We start from the raw sequence: 27,600 nt of genomic DNA on the forward strand, positions 1-27,600 counted from the left end.
TCCTAGTGGTGGGGGACTCCAACGTAGCTAGAGTTAAGGAGGGCGTCCTTACAACAGTGAAGGCAGACGGGCGGGTGAGGGTGGAGGCCCAGTCAGGGAAGTGCATGGTTGACGCAATGGCAAAAGCTCAGAAGGTGGTATCAGACAACCTCGAGCATGAACATCTGGTCGTTATCCATGCTGGTCTCAACGATGTGCTGAAGGGAAGGAGCCAGAACCTAAACGGACAGTTAGAGGTTGGGTTGCGTAAACTCAGAGAAACCTCTGCGAATGTGCATGTGACACAAATGTGCATGCGAATGTGCATGTGACACAAATGCATGCGAATGTGCATGTAGGCACAATCCCACATGTCCGGGGCCAGGCTAGCGAGATGGAATGGAAGGTACTTGAGGCTAACCGGGTCATTAGGGGTCTGAGCAGACCACTTGGGTACGGCACAATGGAGGTAAACCGGGAAGTGTACGAGTCTGGCTCCCACCCTTTTGCACAGGATGGCATTCACTACAGTGGTGCCACGGGCGGGAGCGTAGGTAGTAGGATAGGGCGCCAAGCTACGGCTTTTTTGGGGGGACCCAGAGCCCTAAGACCACCAGTGTAGACGAAGACGGACCCAGAGAGGCTCCAAGATTCAAGAAACGTAGAATCGGTAGAAGAAATAGACGTAAGCACCAGGGGCAAGGTCATTCTGACATAGGGTACATTAACATGCAAGGTGGCAGGAATAGGCTGAAGTGGGAGGAGATAGACGAGCAACTAAGGCAAGAAAAGCTGATGGTATACGGGTTTGTGGAGACACATCTTAGGGACATGGAGCAACCTCCCTGTAATCCTGACTATGCATGGGAATATTGCAATAGAACAGAGGGCAGCAGGAAAGGGGGTGGAATTGGTGCATTCATTCATAAAAGTATGAACTGGCAAAGGGTCAAACAGGAATGCAAGGAGCATTTATGGCTAAAAGGGAAAGTTGCAGGAGAGCAGACACTCCTTGGCTTTGTATACCTGTGGACAGGAGCAAATGCCAAAGAGGAAAACAAAAAAATGCTGGAATGCATATCAAGTGACATTAATGAGCTAGGAGAAGGGTGCGAGATTATTATACTAGGAGATATGAACGCACACATAGAAGACATGGATGGGTACACAGACTCAACAGGCAACATGTTGCTGGATATGTGTGAAATGCATGACTTAGTTGTATGCAACAGTACTGAGAAGTGTGAAGGGCACATAACATGGGAGGTAGGGAGCCTGCAGTCGACGATAGATTATGCACTAATGTCACATAGGATGCACGATAGGCTAAATGTAATGAGCATAGATGAATATGGCTCCAGAAGTCTAGGTAGTGATCACAAACGTATTAAGGTGAGTTTTAGAAGGGAAATGAAAGTAGGTAGGAGGCAAGATGAACAACCAGGTGGGATATTTTACTCGGAAAAGCAGCTTGAAATAGCAACCCAGCAAATTGAGGAAGTAATTTCAGAGGATACAAAAACAGAATGGACATATGTAAATTTAACAGGACTATTTGAGCTAGAGCTTACTAAGGTACGAGTCAGGACAAAAGGGAACAGAAGACGTGAACCCAAGAGCTGGTGGGATGAGGAGGTTAAGAAGGCCATAGAGAAACGTCAGGAAGCATCCAGGGAACACAGATATTCAAAGCAGAGGGGTGAACCAGAAGCTGATGTAGGCAGAAAATGGAATAACTTCTTAAGCTGTAGAAGGGAAGCATCCAATTTGATCAATGAGAAGATCAGAAGAAAGGGGAGCCAATGGTTGTCAGAAGTAAACAAAAAGGATAGAAAAGCAGCGAAGAAATTTTGGAAACATCTCAACTCCTTGAGTAATAAGACTAGCCTAGAGCAGAGGTTTATAGTTACAGCTCAAGGTGTTCGACGAGAGGGAGATGAGGCAATGGAACATATAAGAACAATGATGGCAGAAAAATTTAAAGAACGAAACATAGCATGTGCTCAATCACGTGAGGATAGACTAGTTAGTGCAGTGGCTCCACTGGCACAAAGCGAGTGGCAAAGGGCAGAGAAGAGGGTTCCTAGTAGCACGTCGACAGGTCCTGATGGCATCCCAATTATGTTGATAAAGACATTGGGCCCAAAATCTAAGAAAGCATTAAGAGAGGCAGTGAGCAAAACGATAATGGAAGGTAAAGCCCCGACGGGTGGAGACTGAGCAGGATGAGCATGATATACAAGGGAAAGGGAGCCAAAGCCGACATAAACAACTATCGTCCCATAACAGTGACGTCAGTGGTTTACAGGGTGGTGATGCAGATTATAAAGGACAGACTGCAGGCATGGGTGGAGAGCGAGGAGGTGCTGGGGGAGCTACAAAATGGGTTCCGAAAACAAAGAAGGTTAGAAGATAATCTGTTCTCATTGACACAGTGTATTGAAATAGCAGAAAAGGAACACAGGCCCCTATGGCTTGCCTTTCTGGATATCAAGGGAGCCTATGACAGTGTAATCCAAAAGGATTTGTGGGACATACTGGGCACTCTAGAGGTGGAAGATGGAGTAAGAAATCTTTTAAAAGATATCTATAAAAGTAACAAGGTGCTTATAAAATGGGAAAACAAGGTATCTGGGCCTATAGAGATACAGCAGGGGCTTAGGCAGGGGTGCCCTCTGTCACCTCTGTTGTTCATGCTGTATTTACAAGGATTAGAGAAAAAATTAGAGAGGAGCGGACTTGGCTTCAACCTTTCCTATTTCAAGCAAGGAGAATGGATTAAACAGTCATTACCAGGACTGATGTATGCGGATGACATTGTGCTTATGGCTGACAGCAAGGAAGACTTGCAGAGATTAATGGACATCTGTGGTAAAGAGGGAGATAGCTTAGGTCTGAAGTTTAGTAAAGAAAAATCGGCAGTCATGACTTTTAATGATAATCAGGGCAGCGAGCATAGGATACAGGAGGTTATGCTGGAGGTGGTGGATAAGTACAAATATCTTGGAGTGTGGATAAACAATGGGGCTGAGTGCCTAACGGAACATGAAAAATATGTGACGGCTAAAGGTAGCAGAAATGCAGCTGTGATGAAAAATAGGGCACTGTGGAATTACAATAGGTACGAAGTGGTGAGAGGGATTTGGAAAGGGGTGATGGTCCCTAGTTTGACTTTCGGCAATGCGGTCCTGTGCATGAGATCAGAGGTTCGAGCAAGGTTGGAAGTTAAGCAGCGAGGGGTAGGTAGACTGGCTCTGGGAGCACACGGAAATACACCAAATCAGGGGGTACAGGGTGACGTGGGATGGACGTCATTCGAGGGCAGGGAAGCCAGCAGCAAGATATAATTTGAGGAGCGATTGAGAGAAATGGCAGAAAAGCGGTGGGCAAGGAGAGTTTTCAGTTATTTGTACATGAGGAATGTTGATACAAAATGGAGGAAGCTGACCAGAAAACTGACAATCAAATATTTGGATTGCAGTAGGGGTGCAAACCAGGAAACAGCGGTTAAGGAAACAGAGAGGGGTCTGTGGAAAACAGGGATGCAGATGAAATCAGCACTGCGAACATACCGAACTTTCAAGCAAGAAATTGCCAAAGAAAATATCTACGATAATTCTAGGGGAAGCTCTTTGTTGTTTGAAGCCAGGATGGGAGTATTGCGGACTAAGATGTACCGAGTCAAGTACCAAGGTATAGACACGTTGTGCTGTGCGTGTGGAGAAGAAGAGGAGACGGCTGAACACCTCATACTTTTCTGTAAAGGGCTTAACCCTACAGTGCAAGGCAACGGGGCTGATTTTTTCAAAGCATTGGGGTTTAGGGACAGTGAAGGCAAAATAGACTTTTAAGCGGGTAGAAATAACCAAACAGAGGTTATCTGATTGGTGGATAAAATCAAGGCAGGGGTGAAATTTCACCCACCACAAAGTACAAAATATGTTGGCTAGGTGGCGTATGCCACCGCCCGGTTTAAAGGGTTCAGCCTCATCCATCCATCCATCCATCCATCCATCCATCCATCCATCCATCCATCCATCCTGTACGCGGGATCTATGGAAAACAGATGCAGACGAAATCAGCACTGGGAACATACAGAACTTTCAAGCACGAAATTGCCAAAGAAAATATCTACAATAATTGAAGCCAGGACGGGAGTATTGTTGTTGTTGAAGCCAGGACGGGAGGCAACACTACATTTGCTAGTAGGTACAGCGTTTGACCGCTGGCGCCAGGCTGCGCCGCTCGCGCGTACCGCGTTTCTAGGTGGTTTCTTTCGCCGAGGGCGCTCGAACGCATTCATATGGCATGGGAAGGCCGTGGCATGGGAAGGCCGAAAAGGAAATGAAATGGTGGGAATTCACCAAGGATTGAAGCAAGGATGCCCTCTGTCACCATTGTTGTTCACGCTTTACGTCAAGGGCATAGAAAGACGACTGGGAAACAGCGAATTAGGTTTTGATTTATCCTACATGCGTAATGGACAAATGGTGCAACAGAAGGTCCCTGGATTGATGTACGCACACGACATTGTGCTACTAGCGGACAATAAAAAAGATTTACAGATACTTGCGAATATCTGTGGGAACGCAGCGACAAATCTAGGCCTTAAGTTTAGCACAGAGAAATCAGGGATTATGAATTTTTAATGAACACACGAGTAACTTCGTGGTGTCAATTCAACAGCAAGTAATACCCATAGTGAAGCAATATAAGTACCTCGGCGTACACATAAACGAAGGAAAGAATTACTCAAGCAACCACCAAGATAATCTGAAAATAAAGGGGAAGCGGAATGCAGCAATAATGAAACACAGAGCACTGTGGGGCCACAATGGGCGGCTAAAGTGCACAAGTATCTCTACATGAAAAGCGTGGACACAGAATGGAGGAAGAGGTCAAGGAAGTTGGCAACCAAGTACAGGATAATCGAAACTGTAAATAGACAACCAGGGGTCATCAGAAAGAAAGTGAGAGAAATAGAGACCGTGAATTGGATGCAAAGAATGGAAACGAAAAGGACAATGGAGATTTACAAGAATGAGAAGAAAGAAATTAGAAGGGAAAATCTGTACGATAACACAAAGGGCAGTGCCTTGCTATTTGAGGCTCGAGCCGGTTGCCTAAGGACGAAAACATATCGGAACAAATATTCGGAACTAGATGAGACATGTGTATGCTGCAGTAAAGATCCAGAGACCACTCAGCACATCCTAATGGAATGCGACGGGATCCACCCAGCGAGAACCGTAGGTAACGTGCAACTCCCAGAAGCGCTTGGGTTTAAAGTGGAAGGAAACATAAACAGATCAGCCGTAGAGATCAGCAAGAGACGATTAGAGTACTGGTGGAAAAAAAAGCAGGGAAAAGATGGATACGACCTGATCTCTTAAAATCATAGGCAGCGGTACAAGCTAAATTTTTGAAAAAGAAAGATAATGAGAGGTATACAAAAATGCTAGATAAAGAACATGTGTAGTATACCTGATTAAATCAAGCAGGCTAGGTGACTATTTCTCGCCACCCCGTTTCAAAGGGGTTGCCAATAAATCATCATCATCATCATGGTTCGCATGAATGCAACGCTTCCAAGCGTGGCTGTATGGCTGAGTGGCTACGGCGCTCGCTTTGGGAACATGCGTACGCTGGTTCGAATCCCGCCGGGGCTAGAATTTTTTTTAATATCACGCTTTTCTTTTCTTTCCTCTCTGTTTGCCAGCGTGGTCGTTTGAACCCCGGTGCCACGGCGGCAGCCGTAGTACCGGGCGCCGACGCGAAGCGGCGGTCGTTGGGGTGTTGCGGAGCGCAGCGTAGCAACACCCCAAATAAAAAATATACTGCTCCAGTCAGGTAGACTGCTCCCTCCCTGATAGTGAGATTATATTTGGATCATCAAAACAGTGATGCGTTTATAATACCACCGATCCCAACAGCAGGCTAGTCACCACCAGCCCAGCGTTTTCTCCGTCAACGCCTCCTCCGTTCCAACGGCGGCGGCTAGAAACATGGTACGCGCGAGCGGCGCAGCGCGGCGCCAGCGGTCAAACGCTGTACCTACTAGCAATTGTAAATACGCCGGACGGACGGGAGTAGAGTGGAGCAGACGGCGTACTGCGTAGCGCTGCTCGCGCCCGACGAATCTCACTCGTGCTACTTTGTGCGCACCAGTTCTGAGTATTAAGTGTTTTTTTTTTTTCTGAGCTTCTGCACTAACATATGGCACACTCTAATCGCGCAGCTTGTTCTTCTCGGATGCCCGTGAAAGCATGCGCGTCGAGAGGGGACGGAGTGAGACGTGGCGCGCACCAACGAGAAACTGGATTTAATGACGAGGTTCGACACGGCACAAGAGCACCTGATTTAGAAGCGAAAGTGTATCAGAGAGCTACACATTCATTCGGATCGTGTTAGGCTCCTCCTTTCAGGTGCAGAAATGTCAGGACACGGATCTTTCTTTACATTCCGCAATGTAAACATTTAGCCAAAGGTTGAATGCACCACCCTTTTTTTTTTTTCTTTGCGGAAACATGTTCCGCTGAAAAAAAAAAAAAAACATCAGTAGTGCAAATGAAAGAATATATTAGCTTATGCATTATAGTTACAGGTATAGAGAAATTAACCAAACTTTTATGTCAGGAAAAAGCTTTATTCCAGACTCTCTATTCAGAACTTTTCCAGATAGCAACTTAGCATTAATTTTAATTCCAATGTACTTAAGTGTCATGCCGTTTTCCCCATTACAATTATGAATCGCTGCAACTAATTCAAACCATGTTTTTAATGTTTAGTCCCATTGTTAAATGCTTGCCTGCTCCTTTGCAGAAACATGTATTTAGACCCGTTACATGCCACTGGTCTCAAAATTGTGTGTACATTTTCTCTGCACACAGGAAAATTGAAATAAAAGAAATCCAGAGCCCTTCCACTATTGTGAAGATGGAAGCCAGCGAAGCTGTGACTATGGTGGGTCTGCTGTAGTGAATATTGCTATAGTGAATTTATGTATTATCTTTATTGATTATCTTAATTGTTACGGGGGGAAAGACGTAAGCAATATATTTACAGGATATTTACAATAACTGTAGCGGCTGACAAGATGGTAGTTGTTGGTGTCGCCTAGCTCGCGAAATTAAGCGCATCGTCTTCTTTGGAGTAATCGTACACGTCTTCTTCATCAGCCAGTCACAATATTGAGCGTCTTCGGTATGTTCGTCAAAGAGCAAGGACACCAGTGTCTTGTTTTCGCCCGGCGCGATGCCCAAATAGTGCGTTTGCTGCGTCAAGTCCGCCCGCGACGCCGACGAGATCTCTCCCGCTCCTCTTCTCGGCGGCTCATGCCCACATATCCAGCAGCTCGGGTATGAGCCACAGGTGATTTCTTTCTTAGCTTCCTCCTTTCTTTCGTGCTCTCTTTCTTTATTGTCCCTGGCTCATACCCGCGCATATCCAGTGCGGGTATGCGCCACACGTGATTTTATTATCGTTAATCGTGACGTAACTGACGAGCATGTGATGTTATTGATCTCATGACCTATCAGTCATGTTACTCATCCGTTTTGACACCTGTGAGAGCAGCATTCTGGGCAAGTTGGTAATCCATTGCTCAAGTATTACTTGAGTAATGGATGTAATGTAACGGAATAATGGTATACAAGTATTACTTGTGTCCATTACTCAATAATACTTGAGTAATTTGACACCTGTATTAAGGCACAACTGCGGGGAAACCGCGACGCACATGGAGCCGAAATGCTGATGATGCTAGTTTTCTTTTTTTTCTTTTTTGTTTTTTACACGCGGACACGACCCTGGGGGATCGTGTCCGCGATAGCTTTGCTGTAAAACACATGCATGCAGTAACAAGTTTATTTGAACTTTGCAGAACTTTCCAAGAGAAGTTTACTTTATTCTCTTGGAGTTGCCTGTCAGATCTCGGTATTGCGCGAGCCCACTTTTGAAACACGTCTTTGCACGCCGGTATAACGCCGGTGCTGGGAACAAATACTTTTTCGGCGGACGACCGGTACCCAGAATTGCACTCAGGAACGAAGCACCAGCGTTCAATTTTCTTCTTCGTTTTAGAGTGCATCTTTACTACAGCTCACAAATGCATGACCCACGTAAATAAAAATCACGTAACCGATTAAAAAAAACGACGCAGCAGCAACCCCGTGATGCTGCCGCGAATCTGCGACGGCGGTGGCGGCACGGCCCGATGATGATGATGATTTATTGGCATCCCCTTTGAAACGGGGTGGCGACAAGTAGTCACCTAGCCCGATGATGATGATGATGATGATGATGATTTATTGGCATCCCCTTTGAAACGGGGTGGCGACAAATAGTCACCTAGCCTGCTTGATTTAATCAGGTATACTACACATGTTCTTTATCTCGCATTTTTGTATACCTTTTTCAAAAATTTAGCTTGTACCGCTGCCTATGATTTTAAGAGATCAGGTCGTATCGATCTTTTCCCTGCTTTTTTTCCACCAGTACTCTAATCGTCTCTTGCTGATCTCTACAGCTGTTTATGTTTCCTTCCACTTTAAACCCAAGCGCTTCTGGGAGTTGCACGTTACCTACGGTTCTCGCTGGGTGGATCCCGTCGCATTCCATTAGGATGTGCTGAGTGGTCTCTGGATTTTTACTGCAGCATACACATGTCTCATCTAGTTCCGAATATTTGTTCCGATATGTTTTCGTCCTTAGGCAACCGGCTCGAGCCTCAAATAGCAAGGCACTGCCCTTTGTGTTATCGTACAGATTTTCCCTTCTAATTTCTTTCTTCTCATTCTTGTAAATCTCCATTGTCCTTTTCGTTTCCATTCTTTGCATCCAATTCACGGTCTCTATTTCTCTCACTTTCTTTCTGATGACCCCTGGTTGTCTATTTACAGTTTCGATTATCCTGTACTTGGTTGCCAACTTCCTTGACCTCTTCCTCCATTCTGTGTCCACGCTTTTCATGTAGAGATACTTGTGCACTTTAGCCGCCCATTTATTTTCATCCATGTTCCTGAGCCTTTCTTCAAAACTAATTTTGCTTTGTGCTTCTCTGACTTCAAAAGAGGCCCAACCCATGTCTCCATGCACTGCCTCATTTGTCGTATTACCGTGTGCTCCCAAAGCCAACCGGCCTACTGATCTTTGGTTAACTTCTAAACCCGCCAATATATCCGATTTTAAGCATATAATGGCATTTGCGAATGTTAGCGCTGGCACCATTACTCCTTTCCAGATTCCACGCACCACCTCATACTTATTGTGGCCCCACAGTGCTCCGTGTTTCATTAATGCTGCATTCCGCTTCCCCTTTATTTTCAGATTATCTTGGTGGTTGCTTGAGTAATTCTTTCCTTCCTTTATGTGTACGCCGAGGTACTTATATTGCTTCACTATGGGTATTACTTGCTGTTGAATTGACACCACGAAGTTACTCGTGTGTTCATTAAAGATCATAATCCCTGATTTCTCTGTGCTAAACTTAAGGCCTAGATTTGTCGCTGCGTTCCCACAGATATTCGCAAGTATCTGTAAATCTTTTTTATTGTCCGCTAGTAGCACAATGTCGTCTGCGTACATCAATCCAGGGACCTTTTGTTGCACCATTTGTCCATTACGCATGTAGGATAAATCAAAACCTAATGTCTGGCAAGGGAAACGCGCCGCGCTCGGTGGGCTCGGTTGCTGTATCACTACAGTGGCTAGAATAGGGAAGTGTGACGAAGGCCCCGCCGCTCGCGTGCGCGTTTCAGATGCAGCCGCAAGGCGGCGCTGACGCTTGTATTCACGTCGCCCGACCAGGCCCGACGATCGACTAGCCAGATAAGCGCCCCGATTCGCGATGCGAATTTCCTTTTCTTTACCTCAAATGGCACATCTTGCTCAGCCACTCGTGTTCGCGAAGATCGCAACAACATTATAGCGACATATGCGCCCTATAAATTCGCGTACATTTGCTTGCGAGATCTAGGCCGTCTTGGCATGTTTACCTCGGAGGCCGCGCGGACACGCCTCGAGTTTTGCTTCACTGCGGTCTTATTTTACGCGCCAAATTACTGTCTATAAACGCACGCTTGAACGAAAACAACTGTTCTTGCTTGCAAAGATGAATTGAGTCCGAGTTGTTCGTTAAAGAAAGATGCAATCGGATTTCACTTAAATATATGTAACTGCCCTTAATTGGCATGCACCGATGATTATGTTACATAAGAGTTGCCTTGGCTCGCTCAATATTTTCACGTTTGCAAGATTTCTTGAAAACTGGTATGTTATAAGCAAAATATGGTGCAATTATTGATCATTTTTTCAGCTTCAAAGCACTGCATGATTGCTGCCTTCTGTTTGGGTGGGAGCTTCTCGATCTTCTTCTTTAGTGCACTTTCTTCAATCGCGTGATTTGCCTGTTTTTGCTGCGCGAGAGCCTCGTCCAAGCTTTTCGCTTTGGCTCTTAGGCGGCGCACCGGAGCTTTGGTAATTTTCCTTACGCTTTAGCTGCCTAGGTCGACACCTCTGGTTGAGCAGTAGCCTTCTGAGGTACTTGGAGGCGATGCAGCACTTCTCAGGGCCACTTACAAGCCCCTTGCATTTCGTGGGGTAGAGGCTTTCATACCAGCTTGTCATGTTGGAGCTGCGCGCAAGAGGCAACTCCACCGACCGCGCAGCGTCAGAACAGAGCTGCATGCTGTCAACAGCCTCTAGGAGGGATGGAGGATCGCAGTGCTCATCAAGTGAGAGCTCGACACCACGTACAAACACTTATGGCGTTTTTCACTGGTCGATCTGGAGCGGCCGCCGAAATCCTGGAGCGAGCGCTCGCAATTCACCAACGCTAATCTGCCAGCGGATACCGAAAATGCTCCGCGCTGGATCGTACCGGAAGTCTGCGCACACACGTCACAAAAATCGACTTCCGCTCTGCATGTTTCCATGGCCACCAAGATCGCCGTCCCCCAGCGAGCAGAAGTGACGTACCTCTCGTCCGTCCTATTTCCGCCCGAATTCGCGCCTCGGCAGCGGAGCAAGTGAGAGCGATCCGGCGCGGAGCGAGTTGATCCGGAACGACCAGTGAAATTCGGATTCGCCGCCGTGGAGCAAAAAATCCTGCTCCAGATCGACCAGTGAAAAACGCCATTAGTGTTCCATCATGCTGTCCCCGCAACGAAACAGCACAAGCTTTTGGGCGTGAAGCAAGCTCATGATTGGCCCCAGTATGCAGACGCTATATGCGACAAAAAGGGAAGTTTCAGAAAAAAAACGTGCTTACCCCACTGATTGGAAGACACGATCACATTTTGGTAACCCAGAGTTGGAGGCAAGCGTGGGTGCTTCATCCGATGTGTCGGGTGAGGCCACGTCGATTCGCTATTTCATTTTTGTGGAGGTGCAAACTGTGGGTCCAACATTTCTTTCGGATTACTTTTCTTAGGTACTGGCTTGGAGATGTACTTGGGGACGTTTGGAAAGATCGTCAGTATCGCATCCGGCTGTAGCAATGGCCTGCTCCTTTCCAGGCGCACCAGCTCACCACTGATGATGTGTTCAAAGTGACGCGACACAAACTGCGGATCGAAATGCAGTTCGCACAAAGCGGCATTTCGTTCGAGTGGCTTGTCCACCCGAGGTATGTTGCGCTGCCACTTTCGGTACGTCTCCTCGTCTTACGGTACCCCGAAGAGCGACTTCTTTTTGCACGATTTGTAACCAGTCGTGCAGACAGGCACAAAACAGCGACTTTGACGGCGGCTCATCGCTGAGCACTTGTCGGCACCGCACGAAACATTACTTCGCACGAGAATTTCCAACAGAAAGCGGGAGAAACTCGCGGACCAATTCGTATCGGGCGCGCAGCTTGACGTGGATGGATGGATGGATGGATGAGGCGCTGAACCCTTTAAACCGGGCGGTGGCATACGCCACCTAGCCATGACTATTAACATATTAATACGTATAAACGAGTGCGAGCGCCCCCTGGCGGATGCATCACAAGCGGCGACGGTGGTTGCCATGGGAGCCGCCGGGCGGTAATCACACTTCCCTATTCTAACCACTGTAGTATCACAATGCAGACAACTAACCCGTTGCTCTTCGCTACGCAGGTTGGTAACAAGTATTCTCTTTTTGCAAAAAGATCTAGCAATTACCTTCTGGTGGAGCTGCCGAGCCCCCGGTGCAGTGTCGCTATTGCTGTTGAATGTGTTCTTGCAGTTCGCTCTTTGCTTTTCTTATCAGGAGACATCGAATCAAACCCGGGTCCCGATAGTGCTGACCTTGTACTAATAGAACTGCAGAAACTAACAGCCGGCCAAAAGGAAATAATTACAGAAATGAAAGATATTAAGAGCCAACTACTGGCGACGAACAAGTTGGTGTCAGACTTGAATTCCCGAATGACAGTCGTCTAAAATCTTTGTCAAAGCATCATCCCTTTACGAACTGAAATCGAAGCCGTAAAAACAGAAACTACTAAAATTACTGACCTAGCCGCTTGCTTGGAACGGACGTATGGATGATGCTGAAAACCAATCCCGTAGGAACAACTTAATCTTTTATGGCGTTCAGACTGGGCATTTGCCCAGTCTGAAGAAACCGTAACCCAGCTGTGCTCTCAGCACCTTAGCATTAGCATAGACACAAAAGAAATTGAACGAGCACATCGCCTCGGGAGGCACGCCGCTGGGCGCCGCCGCCCTCAATAATTCGCCTTTTGTCTACCATCCTCCACAGTGTTTTCATCCTCCTCCCCCCTCCCCTGGGTGGATGGCGGGCAGGCGCTCCGCGTACGGGTTTGTACCTATCTGCCACGCCTAGCACGACACCCAGGGCGATCCCCCTCTTTCTCTTTCAAGTGCAAATAAAGATTAATAATAATAATAATAATAATAATAATAATAATAATAATAATAATAATAATAATTATCAAATTTAGATACTTCAGGACAAAAGAGACCATCTTATGAAATGGCCGCATGTTTAAAGGCACAGAACACAGTGTCGGTGAAGATTTTTCTAAGACTGTGCAGAACGCCCGCAGGCACCTTGTCGCTTTTGCAAAAGGGAAATCTGCTCGCTTTTCATTGCGTTATAAAACATTGCACATATATGTACTAAACGCTACATATTTGACGAGCCATCACAGACTGTCAAAGAAATAGCATAGCAATCGCATTATCCTACGAATCTAAAGAGAACTCCCCCTGTCACCCCGCGTAATAATCTGTCTTTTTCAGTAATTTTTTCTAACATACGTAGCTTTCTACGAAAACGTGAACACGTATCAAACTGCGCTAACACGATCTAAGCTGCGCTAACATGTTCAACAACGCGTTTTCATCAGTTTTCACAAGTGAAATGGGGACACTTCCTGCTCCGCCAACCACAAATATACAGTGCAACATGACAGCCATCACATTCACAGCGTTAGGATGGATAGTTGGGCGTGTTGGTTAAGCATGATTTCAAGTGAAGGCGCGAAAACGACGACGGACGAAGAGAGAGCAGACACACACACAGGGCGCCACTTCCAACAATGTTTAATCAGAAAAGAACGCCACTAATTTATACAGGAAGCACAATCGCAGTTTCTCAGTGCGCATTCGCGTTCAGGTAAAGTAGTTCTGTGCGTGATAGAGATATTGAGGCAACACTTATGCACTTATCACCTGCCTCAATGATCCTTTTGGCCTCAATTATTAAACGACCATTGAAGCAGGTGATAAGTGCGTAAGTGTTGCCTCAACATCTCTTGAAATTATCCTGTTGGGTGACATGAATGCTCACATACAGGATCTAGACGGTTATACCGACAATGGGAGGTTAATGCTAGATCACTGCGAGCAACATGCCCTCGTTATCGTGAACACGGGGCCAAAATGTGATAGCCAGATCACATGGGAAGGTGGAAATAGACAATTGACCATCGATTACTGTCTGATGACAGAAGAAATTTATGATAAGCTGAAAGAAATGTTCAAAATGCACAACGGCAAGTCATCGGTCTCGCCCTGACCGCCGCCGCGTCCCAAGGGATCCCGGGATGGTCGATGGTTAGGGAGGATGAGTGTGGGTTTAGGCTGAAGCCTCTACCCCGTCATCTAGTTGACCGGTGCAAATAAAGTCTCTTCTCTCTCTCTCTCTCTCTCTCTTGACGAGGAAGGGGATAGCAGCATAGGGAGTAACCATAAATGCATGATTTTGTAATGGGATATGTAGTTGGGAAAGAGACCAAGGAACAAAGAATGACCAGTCCAAATTTGAACGATGAACAAATAGCAAGTATAGCCACAAGAGTCGAGAAAGAACTTGACAAATGGCCAAGCAAGGAGAGCTTGTAAGTGTAATGAGGAAAGAGAAGCAACAAGCTTGTTGGAAAGGAAAAAGGAAGCCGAAAAGCTGGTGCAACAGGGAGATACGGGAGGCGATCGACGAGCGAAACAAAGCATCACGAGAACACAGACAGGCAAAAAATTCACAGTTGCCGAAGGATGAAATAGACAGAAAATAGGAAATATACCGCGGGTTCAAATGGTTCAAGCAAAGATTAAAGGTGAAAGTGAACATTGGTTGTCAGAAATACAGTGTAGACCGCTTATAACGTAAGTCGCCGGAGTCGCGAATATCCGCACTATAACCAAAGCAACAATTTTCAAGGCCCGCACATATGCAAAACATGTGCACCGAGCCGCCACGCGTATGCGACAGTCGAGGAATGCGGCTAGAACGTTTGCATTCAATTTACAGTCGAATCTCGTTAATTCGAACCTAATCACGCGGCGGCGCCTCCGACCGGCATTTCTCCGGCACCGCCATAGAGTAAAAGCTTAGGAGAGACCCCTCAATGTCGCGCGCAGAGGGAAGCAGCGGCGCTGTCCCAGGCCGGCCAACGAAACGGCCCACGCCGGCAAACGCCCGCTTCCCAATAACGGTAGAAAACGAAACTTCGGGGAGCTGGCGCCGGGCCAGCTGGAGCGGCGGCGCCTGCACGGCGGCGCGCACGCACGGTGACAGTCGAAAGTGAGGGAGCTACGAGGGAGGGCGAGGGGAGCCACCGAAGAGGCGGAGTTGCCGAGGCGAAATCCGCTTCCCTGCAGCCCTCCTCCTCACATTCCACGGTGTCCGCGTGCGCCCTTCGCCGTGCCGTGCCGGCGCCGCCCGCTCCCTGAAGTTTCGTTTACTGCCGTTATCGTGAAGCGAGCCTTGGCCGGCGTTGGCAGTTTCGTGGCCCTCGCTCGCTATGCGCGCCGTGATATTTCACGACTCGCACTCAAGATTCTGGTTTCAGCCTCACTGGCTGTTCGTTCGCACCACGTGCCCTTCTCCTTCACTTCGCCTCTCTTTCTTCCTCGAGCACTCCTTGGGGCGCCCATTTGAGGGGAGCGTTCGCCGTCTCCGCTGACTTCCGTACTCCCAGGCAGCCGCACTGTAACCAGTGTTTCCCGCAACTGCACTATAAGCGATACGTGTATACATGGAGTGCTATGGGAAAATTGATGGGAGACTGAAAAGACCGCACAATATCCGGACCTGCACTATAAGCGGTTACCTTATAAGTGGTCTATACTGTACGTGAGAAAAAGAAGGCCGCACCTAGAATATTTTGGAACCACATTAACGTATTAGGCAGCAAGTTGGGAGCAGTACAGCAACATATCCTTGACGAAGATGGAAATAAACTCGAAGGGGACACGGCATTAAAGTATGTTCGAAAAATAACAGCCGAATCATTTCAGCGCAATGGCGAGGTGGTTTCTGAAGAAAAAGAAAGAGAATGAACAAAAACCAGACGGAAAGAGAGTTGGTGCTGAGAAATTTCAACTGGAAGAAAGCTGAAGAGAAAATTTCTAAATGCACAGCCACAGGTTTAGACAAGGTTTCCGTTAGATTGATTAGATTGATGAGCTAGGACCAAAAAGTAAGGAAGCTCTGTTGAAAGAGGCAGCAAAATGCTTACAACATAAGCGAATAGCAGACAGTTGGAGACAAAGTAGGATGAAATTAATTTATAAAGGTAAGGGGGAAAAAGATAAAATTCACTCTTATAGACCGCTGACCATTACATCGGTAATACACAGGTTAGCAATGCAGGCGATTAAATTGAAGCTGCAAACATGGGCAGAGAATAATGGCATATTGGGAGAACTTCAGAATGGTTTCAGAATCTGTAGGCGGCTGGATGATAACTTATTTGTCCTTACTCAGTGTATTGAAATATCCAGAAAAGAAAGGAGACTGCTATATGTAACTTTTCTAGACATTACCGGAGCGTATGACAACGTAGATCGCAGCATTTTGTGGAATATTCTAGAAGGGGAAGGTATAGGCAACGACTGTATACAGCTATTGAGGGAGATTTATCGGGAAAATACTGTTTGCGTTGAATGGGAAGGGATGACGAGCGAGGATAAAGTTGATATCAACAAGGGACTGAGACAGGGTTGCCCTTTATCCCCGCTGCTGTTTATGATGTACGTGGTAAGGATGGAAAGAGCGCTAGAAGGAATCAATATCGGGTTTAACCTCTCATACAAACAAGCCGGCACAATAGCTGAGCAGCAGGTTCCAGGTTTATTTTATGCGGACAACATTGTGTTGCTTGCTTGCTAACAAGCAAAGTCATATGCAACGTCTGGCTGATACCTGTGGAGAAGAATGTGAGAAGTTAGGATTAAAATGTCGCGTTAAAAAATCAGGTTTTATGGTATTCAGTGAAAACAGTGAACAGACAGTGTTGATGCAGGGCCAGGAAATACCTCGGGTAAAAGAATATATGGTATATGGATAAACGAAAGCGATAGATATCTGGAGACACAGGAGAAAACAATAACAGCAAAAGGGAAGAGAAATGCGGCCATAATGAAACACAGAGTGCTATGGGGATACAATAGGTACGAGGTGCTCCGGGGTATGTGGAAAGGTGTCATGGTTCCAGGGCTTACATTTGGAAATGCGGTTGTTTGCTTGAAGTCAGGGGTACAATCAGGACTCGATGGCAACCAAAGGTCAGTGGGACGCCTTGTGTTGGGCGTCCACGGGAAGACTACTAATGAAGCTGTGCAGGGTGATATGGGCTGGAAAAATTTTGAAGCAAGGGAGGCTCAGAGTAAAATTGATTTTGAAGAACGACTGAGGAATATGGAAGAAAGTAGATGGGGCGCAGGAGTGTTCAGGTATTTGTACAGGCAAAACATTGACTCACAGTGGAGGAAAAGAACTAGCAAACTTACCAGCAAATATGCTACTGGTATGGCCAGCAACACGGCAACAAAGAACGTCAAACGCAAAGTGAGAGAGGCTGAGACAAGATTATGGGTGGCGGCAATGGAAGAGAAACCTGCTATGACTAACTACCTCAAAGGAAAAAAGGAAAGCAGGAAAGAAACAATTTATGAACACTCAAAGGGAAGCCCCTTACTTTTTGAAGCGAGATCAGGATGCCTTCGAACGCGCAGTTATAAAGCGAAGTACACCAAGGACAAAGCCGCATGTGCATGTTGTGGTAAATCTAGAGAAATGGTGGAACATGTTTTATTGGAATGTGAAGAAATCTACCCAGTTGCAAGTCTAGGCTCCTCTGACCTCCTTGAAGTCCTTGGGTTCAGGGATGGCACGGGAAGGTAAACATGACAGCTGTAGAGATTAGTAAGAGGCGGTTGGAGGTTTGGTGGCAGAAAAGTAGGGAGACCACAAACAAAGGAGACGTACAGAAACAGAGTTCCCAGTTATGGTTCAAAAAGGTTGATGCCTGGAATTCTTTGTATTTCTGTGTTTCAGAAAAATAAAGGTAGGACATTAGGCAAAATAATGAGAGCTTGGTGGCGCAACCCACCACCCCGTTTCAAAGGGGACGCTCATAGCATCCATCCATCCCATCCCGATAAACAATGGAGCTGAGTACCAAACAGAACATGAAAAATATGTAACGACTAAAGGTAGCAGGAATGCAGCTGTGATGAAAAATAGGGCACTGTGGAATATAATAGTACAAAGTGGTGAGAGGGATTTGGAAAGGGGTGATGGTCCCTAGTTTGACTTTCAGTAATGCGGTCCTGTGCATGAGACCAGAGGTTCGAGCAAGGTTAGAAGTTAAGCAGCAAGGGGTACGTAGGCTTGCTTTGGGAGCACACGGAAATACACCAAATCAGGGGGTACAGGGTGACATGGGATGGACGTCATTCGAGGGCAGGGAAGCTAGCAGCAAGATAGAATTTGAGGAGCGATTGAGAGAAATGGCAGAAAAGCGGTGGGCAAGGAGAGTTTTCAGTTAATTGTACATGAGGAATGTTGATACAAAATGGAGGAAGCTGACCAGAAAACTGTCAATCAAATATTTGGACTGCAGGAGGGGTGCAAACCAGGAAACAGCAGTTAGGAAAAAGGTTAAGGAAACAGAGAGGGGTCTGTGGAAAACAGGGATGCAGACGAAATCAGCACTGGGAACATACCGAACTTTCAAGCAAGAAATTGCCAAAGAAAATATCTACGATAATTCTAGGGGAAGCTCTTTGTTGTTTGAAGCCAGGACAGGAGTATTGTGGACTAAGATGTACCGAGTCAACTACCAAGGTATAGACACGTTGTGCGGTGCATGTGGAGAGGAAGAGAAAACGGCTGAACACCTCATACTTTTCTGTAAAGGGCTTAACCCTACAGTGCAAAACAATGGGGCTGATTTTTTCAAAGCATTGGGGTTTAGGGACAGTGGAGGCAAAATAGACTTTAAGCGGGTAGAAATAACCAAACGGAGGTTATCTGATTGGAGGCAAAAATCAAGGCAGGGGCGAAATTTCACCCTCCACAAAGTACAACATATGTTAATAGTCAAGGCTAGGTGGCATGTGCCACCGCCAGATTTAAAGGGTTCAGCCTGATCCATCCATCCATCCATCCATCCATCCATCCATCCATCCATCCATCCATCCAGCAGATGGGAAGGCGAAAGCACTCGCGAAAGTGTGAAGAGGAGTGCAGGGAGAGAGCAAAGGCATGAGCTAGACCCCCGGCGTCTGCGTTAACACGGTTTATCCCGAGCGAATGCATTGCGTGGCGGCAGAGTCTGCGCTCCTGTTTATTTTATTCCGTGCTTTAAGGATACCTCGCTTGTTCACTCTTCCATTGCCAACCACAACTTATCACTTGCGGGTACTCAAAACAATACAAGTTGCAAAAAAAAAAAAAGGGTTCAATCAAACACAGTGGTAAGGCATCAAGACCAATTGATCAGAGTTTAACTCCACATAAAAAAAATCAAGATCGAGCTCGATGGCGTAATAACGACCTTACATGAAGTATAGCCCTTAATTTTTCGTTCATCAACCAAAATAATCGTAAAAATTTCAATTTCATTGTGTCTTCTAACATAAAACTAAATGTCCTCAAAAGGTCCTGTTGTGGACGTTCTTTGGACAATCAGACATCCTAAAAAGTCCTGCAGAAGATGTTTTCAGGATGAACCAGTGAATGTCGTCCTGAGGATGTACTGAGGACGTCGTAAAAACTGCGAGGACATTTGTACCACTTGAGGATGTCCTGGGGGCGTTGAGTGTTGTCTGGGTCAGGATATGAACGACATAAATGCCGTCACATAAATGACGTGCATAACATGACATGAATGCCATGAATTGCATGACGTGATATTAATGACAAAGCATACATGAACAGGTCATGCATGCATGTCTCGCCACACACAAGTAGTTAAAGAATTGACCACGACGCCTCGTCATCTATGTCATTCATGGTAATCATTCCATGACATGCATGTTATTTATGTGATGCATGTCATGTCATTTCAATCATGTCATGGATATTCCGATACGTCTCTTGTCATAAAATGGAACTGACATGAATGACAATCATGCCATTCATGTCATGAATTTCATAAATGAGATGACAAATGTGGCTTGAATGACATGACATGCATTTATTTAAGTGGATATATAGTTGATGAGCGACGCTTCTGCGAGAGTTCGTGACAAGTTGTGTTTTGTTTGACAGTAGTGCTTTTCTTTCAAGGCACGTTTGATAAGTTGCATTCATTATTATTCATTTCTCTGAGGATACATTGGAACAACTTTGAGTTTTAGTAACGTTCAGTTAGGCAGAGGGCAGTATTGGTCTTCTGATCGTGGTAGAGGCAGATAAATTTTCGAGTTGATTTCATGTTTGCTTTCAGGAAAACGTGACAGCTAAATGCTCGAGAAAAGATAGCGTCAGTGGTTTTTTTCGCAGAGATATGTAGATCGTTCGCATGAGCTTCCGTTAAACTAAGACTTTCTTTTCGGATTTCGCGAGTTCTGAAAATAACGCTGTATCATGTTAGATACTGGTTATTCTGCAGACTACTTCAGCCAATTTTAGAAATCGCCGGATGGTTGTTCCCGCACGCCCTTAGAGAGTAGTGCGCCTTAGAAACGGGCTGCGCGGATCGCTTTTAGTAATGGTATACTCTACAGATTTCTTTTCTCTTCGACGTATTATATAAGGGTATGTCTAAGGCTGTGCGTGTCTCGCACGTGTATTTAGAAGACGGCAGCATTTGAGTTTCATTTAGTGCGTGGAACTACTTATAAATAAGCGCGAATCTTCTTGTAGTTTTGAACGCGTAATTTGTGAAAGTTTTTTGTTTCTTTAATGCGTGAGTCGCACGCAAGAGTTCTCACGGCAAAATGAAAGCGAGTCTTATAACACATTCGTGAAGTCAACGAGGCTCTCAGTGGAGTCTTCTATTACGTGCGTTAATAACAGGTGTAGAGTACGAACATATGACATTTCAATTCTCAATGATTTAGGGTCATTCTGCAGTTAAGTTGGAGGATTTTGGTGTGGTATGCAGACGTGTAGTGTTCTGTTTGTGTTTTTTTCTTTAATGCGCGAGTTGCACTTAAGAGTTTTGACCGCAAAATGAGAGCGACTCTGATAGTACATCTGTGAAGTCAACGAGGCTCTCAGGGGCACTATTATATGCGTTAATAATGAATGTAGAGCATGAACAGACAGTTTATGGCGTTTGTGCCACATATGATATTGCAATTACCATTTATTTAAGGGTATGGTTTTTTATTTTGCCTTAACCAGCAAAAAAAAAAGAAAAATATCGCCGTGAGCTAGTAGGGCTATACTAGCCAAGGTGCCACCAAATTGGGAAGGCCCACTAAGCTTCAACAAAGTCACTCCCTCACCAGAACAGCAATTGGCCTCCCTGGTGCAGTATTCGGCCACTACCTCCCTAATGACTTCTACAATTAACCCATGGCCCCCAGTCCCAAGCGGCTGCGGAGCACCTGACCAAGGCGGCGGTCAGATCTGCGACGTGGCAGAGGGTGCTAAGAATCTCTTGGTTTGGACAGGCTGCCAATGGAAACTGAACCTGGCAACGTTCAACATGTGCACCCTATCGAGTGAGGCTAGCTTAGCGGGGCTATTTGAAGAATTATTAGGTATTGCCTAGAATATTATTGACCTTAGTGAGGTTAGAAGAACTGGGGAGGCTTATACAGTGCTGACTAATGGCCACGTCCTCTGCTAGAGAGCTTCCAGATAAGAGAGAATTCAGGGTAGGATTTCTGGTCCATAGGACATAGCGGGCGACATTGATGAATTCTACAGCATTTATGAGATGGTAGCAGTCGTCGTAATAAAGCTTAATAGGAGGTATAGAATGAAGGTAGTACAAGCCTACGCCCCAACCTCCAGTCACGATGATGAAGAAATAGAACAGTTTTATGAAGATATGTTGAATTAACAATGAGGAAGTTGCAAACTCAGTATACTGTAGTAATGGGCGACTTCATTGAAAAAGGGAAGAAAAAGCAGGCTGGTGAGCAAGCAATTGGCAACTACGGCATCGATTCTAGGAACACTAGAGGAAAGATGTTGGTAGAATTTGCGGAAAGGAATAGGCTCCGAATAATGAATACCTTCTTCAGGAAGGCAGCAACAGGAAGTAGACCTGGAAAAGCCCTAATGGAGAGACAAGGAATTAAATAGATTTCATACTCTCTGCCAATCCCAGCATAGTGCAGGATGTAGAAGTGTTAGGTAGGATTAAGTGCAGTAACCATAGGCTAGTGAGGTCTAGGATTTCTCTCAATTTGAAGAGAGAAAGAATAAAATTAGTCAAGAAGGAACAGGCCAACCTACATGCAGTAAGGGTAAAAGCAGACCAATTCAGGCTGGTGCTCGCAAACAAATATGCAGCTTTAGAACAGGAAGATGAAGACAACATAGAGGTAATGAATGAAACCGTAACTATGCTGATCTTCGAAGCAGCAATTGAAGTGGGAGATAAGGCTCGAAGGCGACCAGTAGGTAAGCTCTCCCAAATAACAAAGGACCTAATAAAGAAACGGCAAAACATGAAAGTGCAAACTCGAGAGATCAGATAGAATTTGCTGAACTGTCGAAACTGTTCAACAAGAAGAAAGTAATGGATATTCGAAATTATAACGTGGAAAAGATTGAGGAAGCAGTAAAATATGAATGCAGTATGAAATCAGTGAGAAGAAAACTTGGCACAGGACAAGGCAAAATGTATGCACTGAAAGATAAGCAGGGTAATATCATCTGCAATTTCGATGACATAGTAAAAGCAGTGCAAGAATTCTATACTGACCTGTACAGTACCCAGATCAGCCAAGCTACTTTCATCCAAAGTAGTGATGAACAGGATATAGAGGCTCCTTCTAGCGCTGAAATTAGAAGGGCCTTGAAAGACATGAGCAGGGGAAAAGCTGCTGGAGAAATAACAGTCGATTTAATCAAAGATGGAGGAGATATCATGCTTGAAAAGCTTGCGGCCCTTTATATGCAATGCTCGATGACTTCAAGTGTACCAGAGAGCTGGAAGAATGCCAACATTATACTCATCCATAAGAAGGGAGACGTTAAAGAACTGAAGAATTATAGACCCATTAGCTTGTACCCATTGTTCACTAAGATAATTTCGAATAGAATCAGGGCAACACGACTTCAGCCAACCAAGAGAACAGGCTGGCTTCAGGAAGGGATATTCTATGATAGATCATATCCATGTCATCAGGTAATAGAGAAATCTACAGAGTACAATCAACCTCTCTGTATGGCTTTCTTAGATTATGAAAAAGCACTTGATTCAGTAGAGATACCAGCAAGCAGTCATAGAGGCACTGCGAAATCAAGGAGTACAGGAGGCATCTTGGCAAATATCTACAAGATTTGCACAGAAACCTTGGTTCTCCATAAGAAAAAGTAGAAATTAAGATACCTATCAAGAAAGGGTCAGTCAAGGAGACACAATCTCTCCAATGCTATTCACTGCATGCTTAGAAGTATTCAAGCTCTTATGACTGGGAAGGCTTAGGAGTGAGGATCAATGGCGAATATCTCAACAACCTTCGGTTTGCAGATGACATTATCCTATTCAGCAACAATGGGGACGAATTACAGCTAATGATTGAGGACCTTAACCGAGAAAGTGTAAGAGTGGGGTTGAAGATTAACATGCAGAAGACAAAGATAATGTTAAATAGCCTGGCAAGAGAACAAGAATTCAGGATCGCCAGTCAGCCTCTAGAGTCTGTAAAGGAGTATGTTTATCTAGGTCAATTACTCACAGGGGACCCTGATCATGAGAAATAAATTTACAGAAGAATAAAATTTGGTTGGAGTGCATACGGCAGGCATTGCCAAATCTTGACTGGGAACTTACCACTGTCATTGAAAAGTGTACAATCATTGCATTCTACCGGTACTAACATATGGGGCAGAAACTTGGAGGTTCAAAGAACCTCGAGAACAAATTAAGGACAGCGCAAAGAGCGATGGAACGAAAAATGTTAGGCCTAACGTTGAGACACGAAGAGAGCGGTGTGGATCAGAGAACAAAAGGGGATAACTGATATTCTAGTTGACATTAAACGGAAAAAATGGAGCTGGGCAGGCTAATGTGTAGGATGGATAACCGGTGGACCATTAGAGTTACAGAATGGATACCAAGAGAAAGGAAGCGCAGTCGAGGGCGGCAGAAAACTAGGTGGGGTGATGAAGTTAGGAAATTCGCAGGCGCAAGTTGTAATCAGCTAGTGCAAGACAGGGGTAATTGGAGATCACAGGGAGCGGCCTTTGTCATGCAGTGGACATAAGTATAGGCTGATGAAGATAATATTCTGGATATGAGTGTCATGACATGCATGTGTGACATTAATTAAATGTCATGCAATGTGTCATAACATTATTGCAATGGTTTATATGTAAAGCCATGATGCGATTCCCATTACTGTCATGACATTACCATAATAAGAATTTATGCATACACAGTGGACCTACTCACTTGGGCTGATGACTATTATATGCTTGTGTTCGTAAGATGATCTCAGCCAGTATCTCGGCAGCAGAACAGCGGGTTGTGGCTGCACCTGCTCAAACAGCAATTTTGCCACGAGAGTCGATTTCCAAGTGCCATACAGCAAAACGCTGCCGCCTCCTCGTTCCTCCCAAAGCAACTTTCACAGCCCCTCTCACCGTTACGAGGCTCATCAAGACCTGCTCTTTTGTGGTGCACATAGTGTCCGAGCTTTGCCACTGTCAAGTCACCCGCTGTGTCCTCCAAGTGATACCACGTGCTGCCGTCGGTGAGCACTTAGTTCCTGTGTTTCATACTCGTCTGATGCCTCCATGCTGCTCGTTCACATCAATTTCATACAACTCGTGCAATCGTTGTTGCCATCATCATCAGTTTGCTGCTGTCGTCGCACACGCGTTAATTCTAGTTCACTGTACTCGCATAACACAAGCAAATGCTGGATTCACACAAACACAGTGGTCAACCTGGCAATGCTTTGCAAAACCTCAGACAATGCTGCATAGCCAGCTGCCTGCGAAAAGCTTCACATCCTGATTTCCACAGTGTGTGGGATCTGCACCATTTTTTGTTTGCACTCAGGCCTTACCCAAGTACATGCTAAGAAGTATATGCTTTCTTCAACAACCTTTGCTCGCCCATTTTTCACCGAATCCTTGACTACATTAATCTGGTAGGCAGCTAGTGAACCTCGGACATGTCAGAAGAAACCAAAAGTACTAAATTACGACATTAACACAAAATTGTGTTTGCACTATCCTGGCAAATGCAATTAAAGCCATTGAAGTATAGCTTGCCAATTGTTCAGCAACTCAGTTGTGGTCGAACAATACTGTGTTTGTTGAATAAGAAAATTGTAGAGTTGTTTTCGTCATTTATTGAAACACAAGCCTTATACAAGTACCATGGAGAACATTTTTGATTTTCATCATCAAGGTTACACTTGTGTACATGCGTCATGCATGAACAGGCCCAATGCGCTATCACTAGAAAATAAAAATTCACCACATCAAGAGAATTATTCGAGAAAGAACACATGAAGCTTCCCCGAAAATGCCTCATCAGCCTCATCACCTCGTCTGGACATGCCTCACGTTTCAGAACACTCACGTTGAAAAGACAACAGACAGACACACAAGCTAAAAATCTAGGAACAATGATTTCGAGAAGTCTCTGGAGGAATGTCGGCACAGCCAGCATCAGGGTGCCCTGTATGTTATGTTATACTGCTTGATAGTGTTGCTAGGAACTATGATGCAGCTACAAGTTCTCAGGACGATCAATCTGAGTAATGCACAAAGAGCATGCTGCTTCAAGTGTTTAAACTGCTACACTTGTAGGCATTCTCTTTATGCTGGACTGTCTCAAGGCCACTACTGCTCTGCCGACATCCTCTACAGGTTTTCATCTAAAAAGCAGTGCCTCTTGAGCAGTTTGTGGCTCAATGCTGACAGTGCATGGCTGGACCCGTCAATGTAGCCAACTGACAATCCCAAAATGAAAGGCTAATAAGGTACACCAGCTAATCATGCCCAACCAATGCTAATTCTGGCTTTTATGTGGATCCCCATAATGTGCTTTGCTTGCACAGGTGAAGAAGCAGAGTGTGATTGCAAAACAACCTGGCAACATTGTGAGCCTACATCTCGTTCAAGTCAAGACTGAAAGGAAATTGGTGAGCAAATGGGATGATGCTGGCTGCAGCCACACAATGCTTGCCTGCAAGCCGTTCCTCCCTGAACCTTTGGAACAGCTTTAGTGGGTTGCCCCCATTTAAAGAAATAAAGGAATGGTGATACAGGTAAATAAAAAAAAGCTTGCTGCAGGATATCAAAAAAAAAAAAAAAGGTTGGATGCAGAAAACAAAACCAAAAGGTTCACTGCAGAGAAACAAATGTTTTGCAACTGGCAGAGAGAGCTTGGCATGAGAAGCTTCTTTGGTTTTTCTATCTTTATCGTAGTAGACTCCTCAAACAGGAGGGGCTTCCGACATGAGACTGCGGTGCAGTTAGCGGCGGTCCCTGTCAGCACCACAGCCAGCACACTGTGTGCCGGAAAGAAACCCACATTAGGCACCTCCCAGAGAAACTACACGAAGTGTAGGGACAGATTGCTAGAAACAGTCTAGTGAAAGACCATGGGATGATTTAACTGGGTGAGTTCATGAACATGCTCGCTAACGCCCAATTCATTTACCATGCCAAACATCTGCAGAGCCGAAATGGAATGCCTGAAAGTAACATCGCAAAAAGAGGAGCGAGAAGAGGCAGAGCCTGTCCAAGGCCCGCCCTGTCCTTGAAGCACGGCGTCCAAAATCCTACGGACATGGTCCTGGGTCTTTCTGGGGTGGGTGAGGAACGCCAGTGCTTGTCGCTTACAGCTGGAACAGCAGGGTGACACACTCACCACCCATCTGCTGTGGTGACAAGAAAAGGCTGCCACCAGGCAGTTAAGAGGCATGTCCAGACAAGGCGGCTTGATGGGCCTCAACTAGGGGCCTTGGCAAACAGCGCGTATGTCAGGTCGTATGCATTGAAGCGGCACACCTGCAGCTCCTTGCGGTTGTAGTTGCGGAACTCTGTGTTGCAGCTCTCCTTCATCCCTTTAGCAGCAACTGAAAGCTGAAAAGAACAAGCAGCACATGTTTTTCTGTTTCCACCATACCTTTGCTGTACTGAATAATCTAATATGCCCACTTTTATACAGCCGAGGCAGTTAAAATTTCATCTCAACTATCTAACATGCGATCTGTTCAGCCGACAACAAGAACCTTACTGAAATAGTGACTGCGTTAAAGCAAGGAAACGATGTAATCACTGGTGGCAGCAATTTCCATGACGAGCAAGCAGAAATATTTGCTTTGAAGGCCACTTCAGATGATGTAAAAAACAAATATTCATAAAGAAAAAATCTTCTGTTCTTTGATTATCAAGATAATTAGCCTGAGAAGTCCAAACAGGCCCAAGATACTTGTTTTCTGTTCAACCACTCTTGAAGTATCGATTGATCCTGTTGACACTTATCATGCACAGACTTGGCACATTTAAGCAAAATAAAAATTGCCCAATCATTGCACGGTTCGCAAGATTTAAAGAAAAGCAAGCAGTGTTGGCGGCCTGTCACAGATTAAAGGGAACAGATTTTTCTGTTTGCGAAGACTTTTCGAAGTCAGTTTGCTACACTCGACAGAAACGGCTTGAGTTTGGCAAAAGACAGACTTTGCAGTTCACACTGCATTTTTAAAGGCTTTTTATTGGTAGCCGCTGCTACACATACAATGCTTCTTT

General features: G+C 45.4%; 1 protein-coding gene and 1 long non-coding RNA gene across 2 annotated transcripts in view; both read right to left on the minus strand.

Moving 5' to 3' along the window:
• Positions 1-15,105: 15,105 nt before the first annotated feature.
• The window catches only part of LOC125947643 (uncharacterized), a 221,550-nt gene continuing 209,055 nt past the window's right edge, over positions 15,106-27,600 (minus strand). The window contains exon 2 of the long non-coding RNA XR_007468467.1: positions 15,106-15,237. This is a non-coding gene — a long non-coding RNA (uncharacterized LOC125947643). The remainder of the gene's footprint in view (positions 15,238-27,600) is intronic.
• The window catches only part of LOC119461878 (S-adenosylmethionine decarboxylase proenzyme-like), a 110,229-nt gene continuing 107,804 nt past the window's right edge, over positions 25,176-27,600 (minus strand). Inside the window, exon 10 of the mRNA XM_037723248.2 lies at positions 25,176-26,934. Within this exon, the coding sequence (XP_037579176.1) occupies positions 26,800-26,934 (135 nt within the window). The 3' untranslated portion in view covers positions 25,176-26,799. The remainder of the gene's footprint in view (positions 26,935-27,600) is intronic.

Source organism: Dermacentor silvarum, chromosome 8 (genome assembly GCF_013339745.2).
Source record: "Dermacentor silvarum isolate Dsil-2018 chromosome 8, BIME_Dsil_1.4, whole genome shotgun sequence".
Taxonomy (NCBI): domain Eukaryota; kingdom Metazoa; phylum Arthropoda; class Arachnida; order Ixodida; family Ixodidae; genus Dermacentor; species Dermacentor silvarum.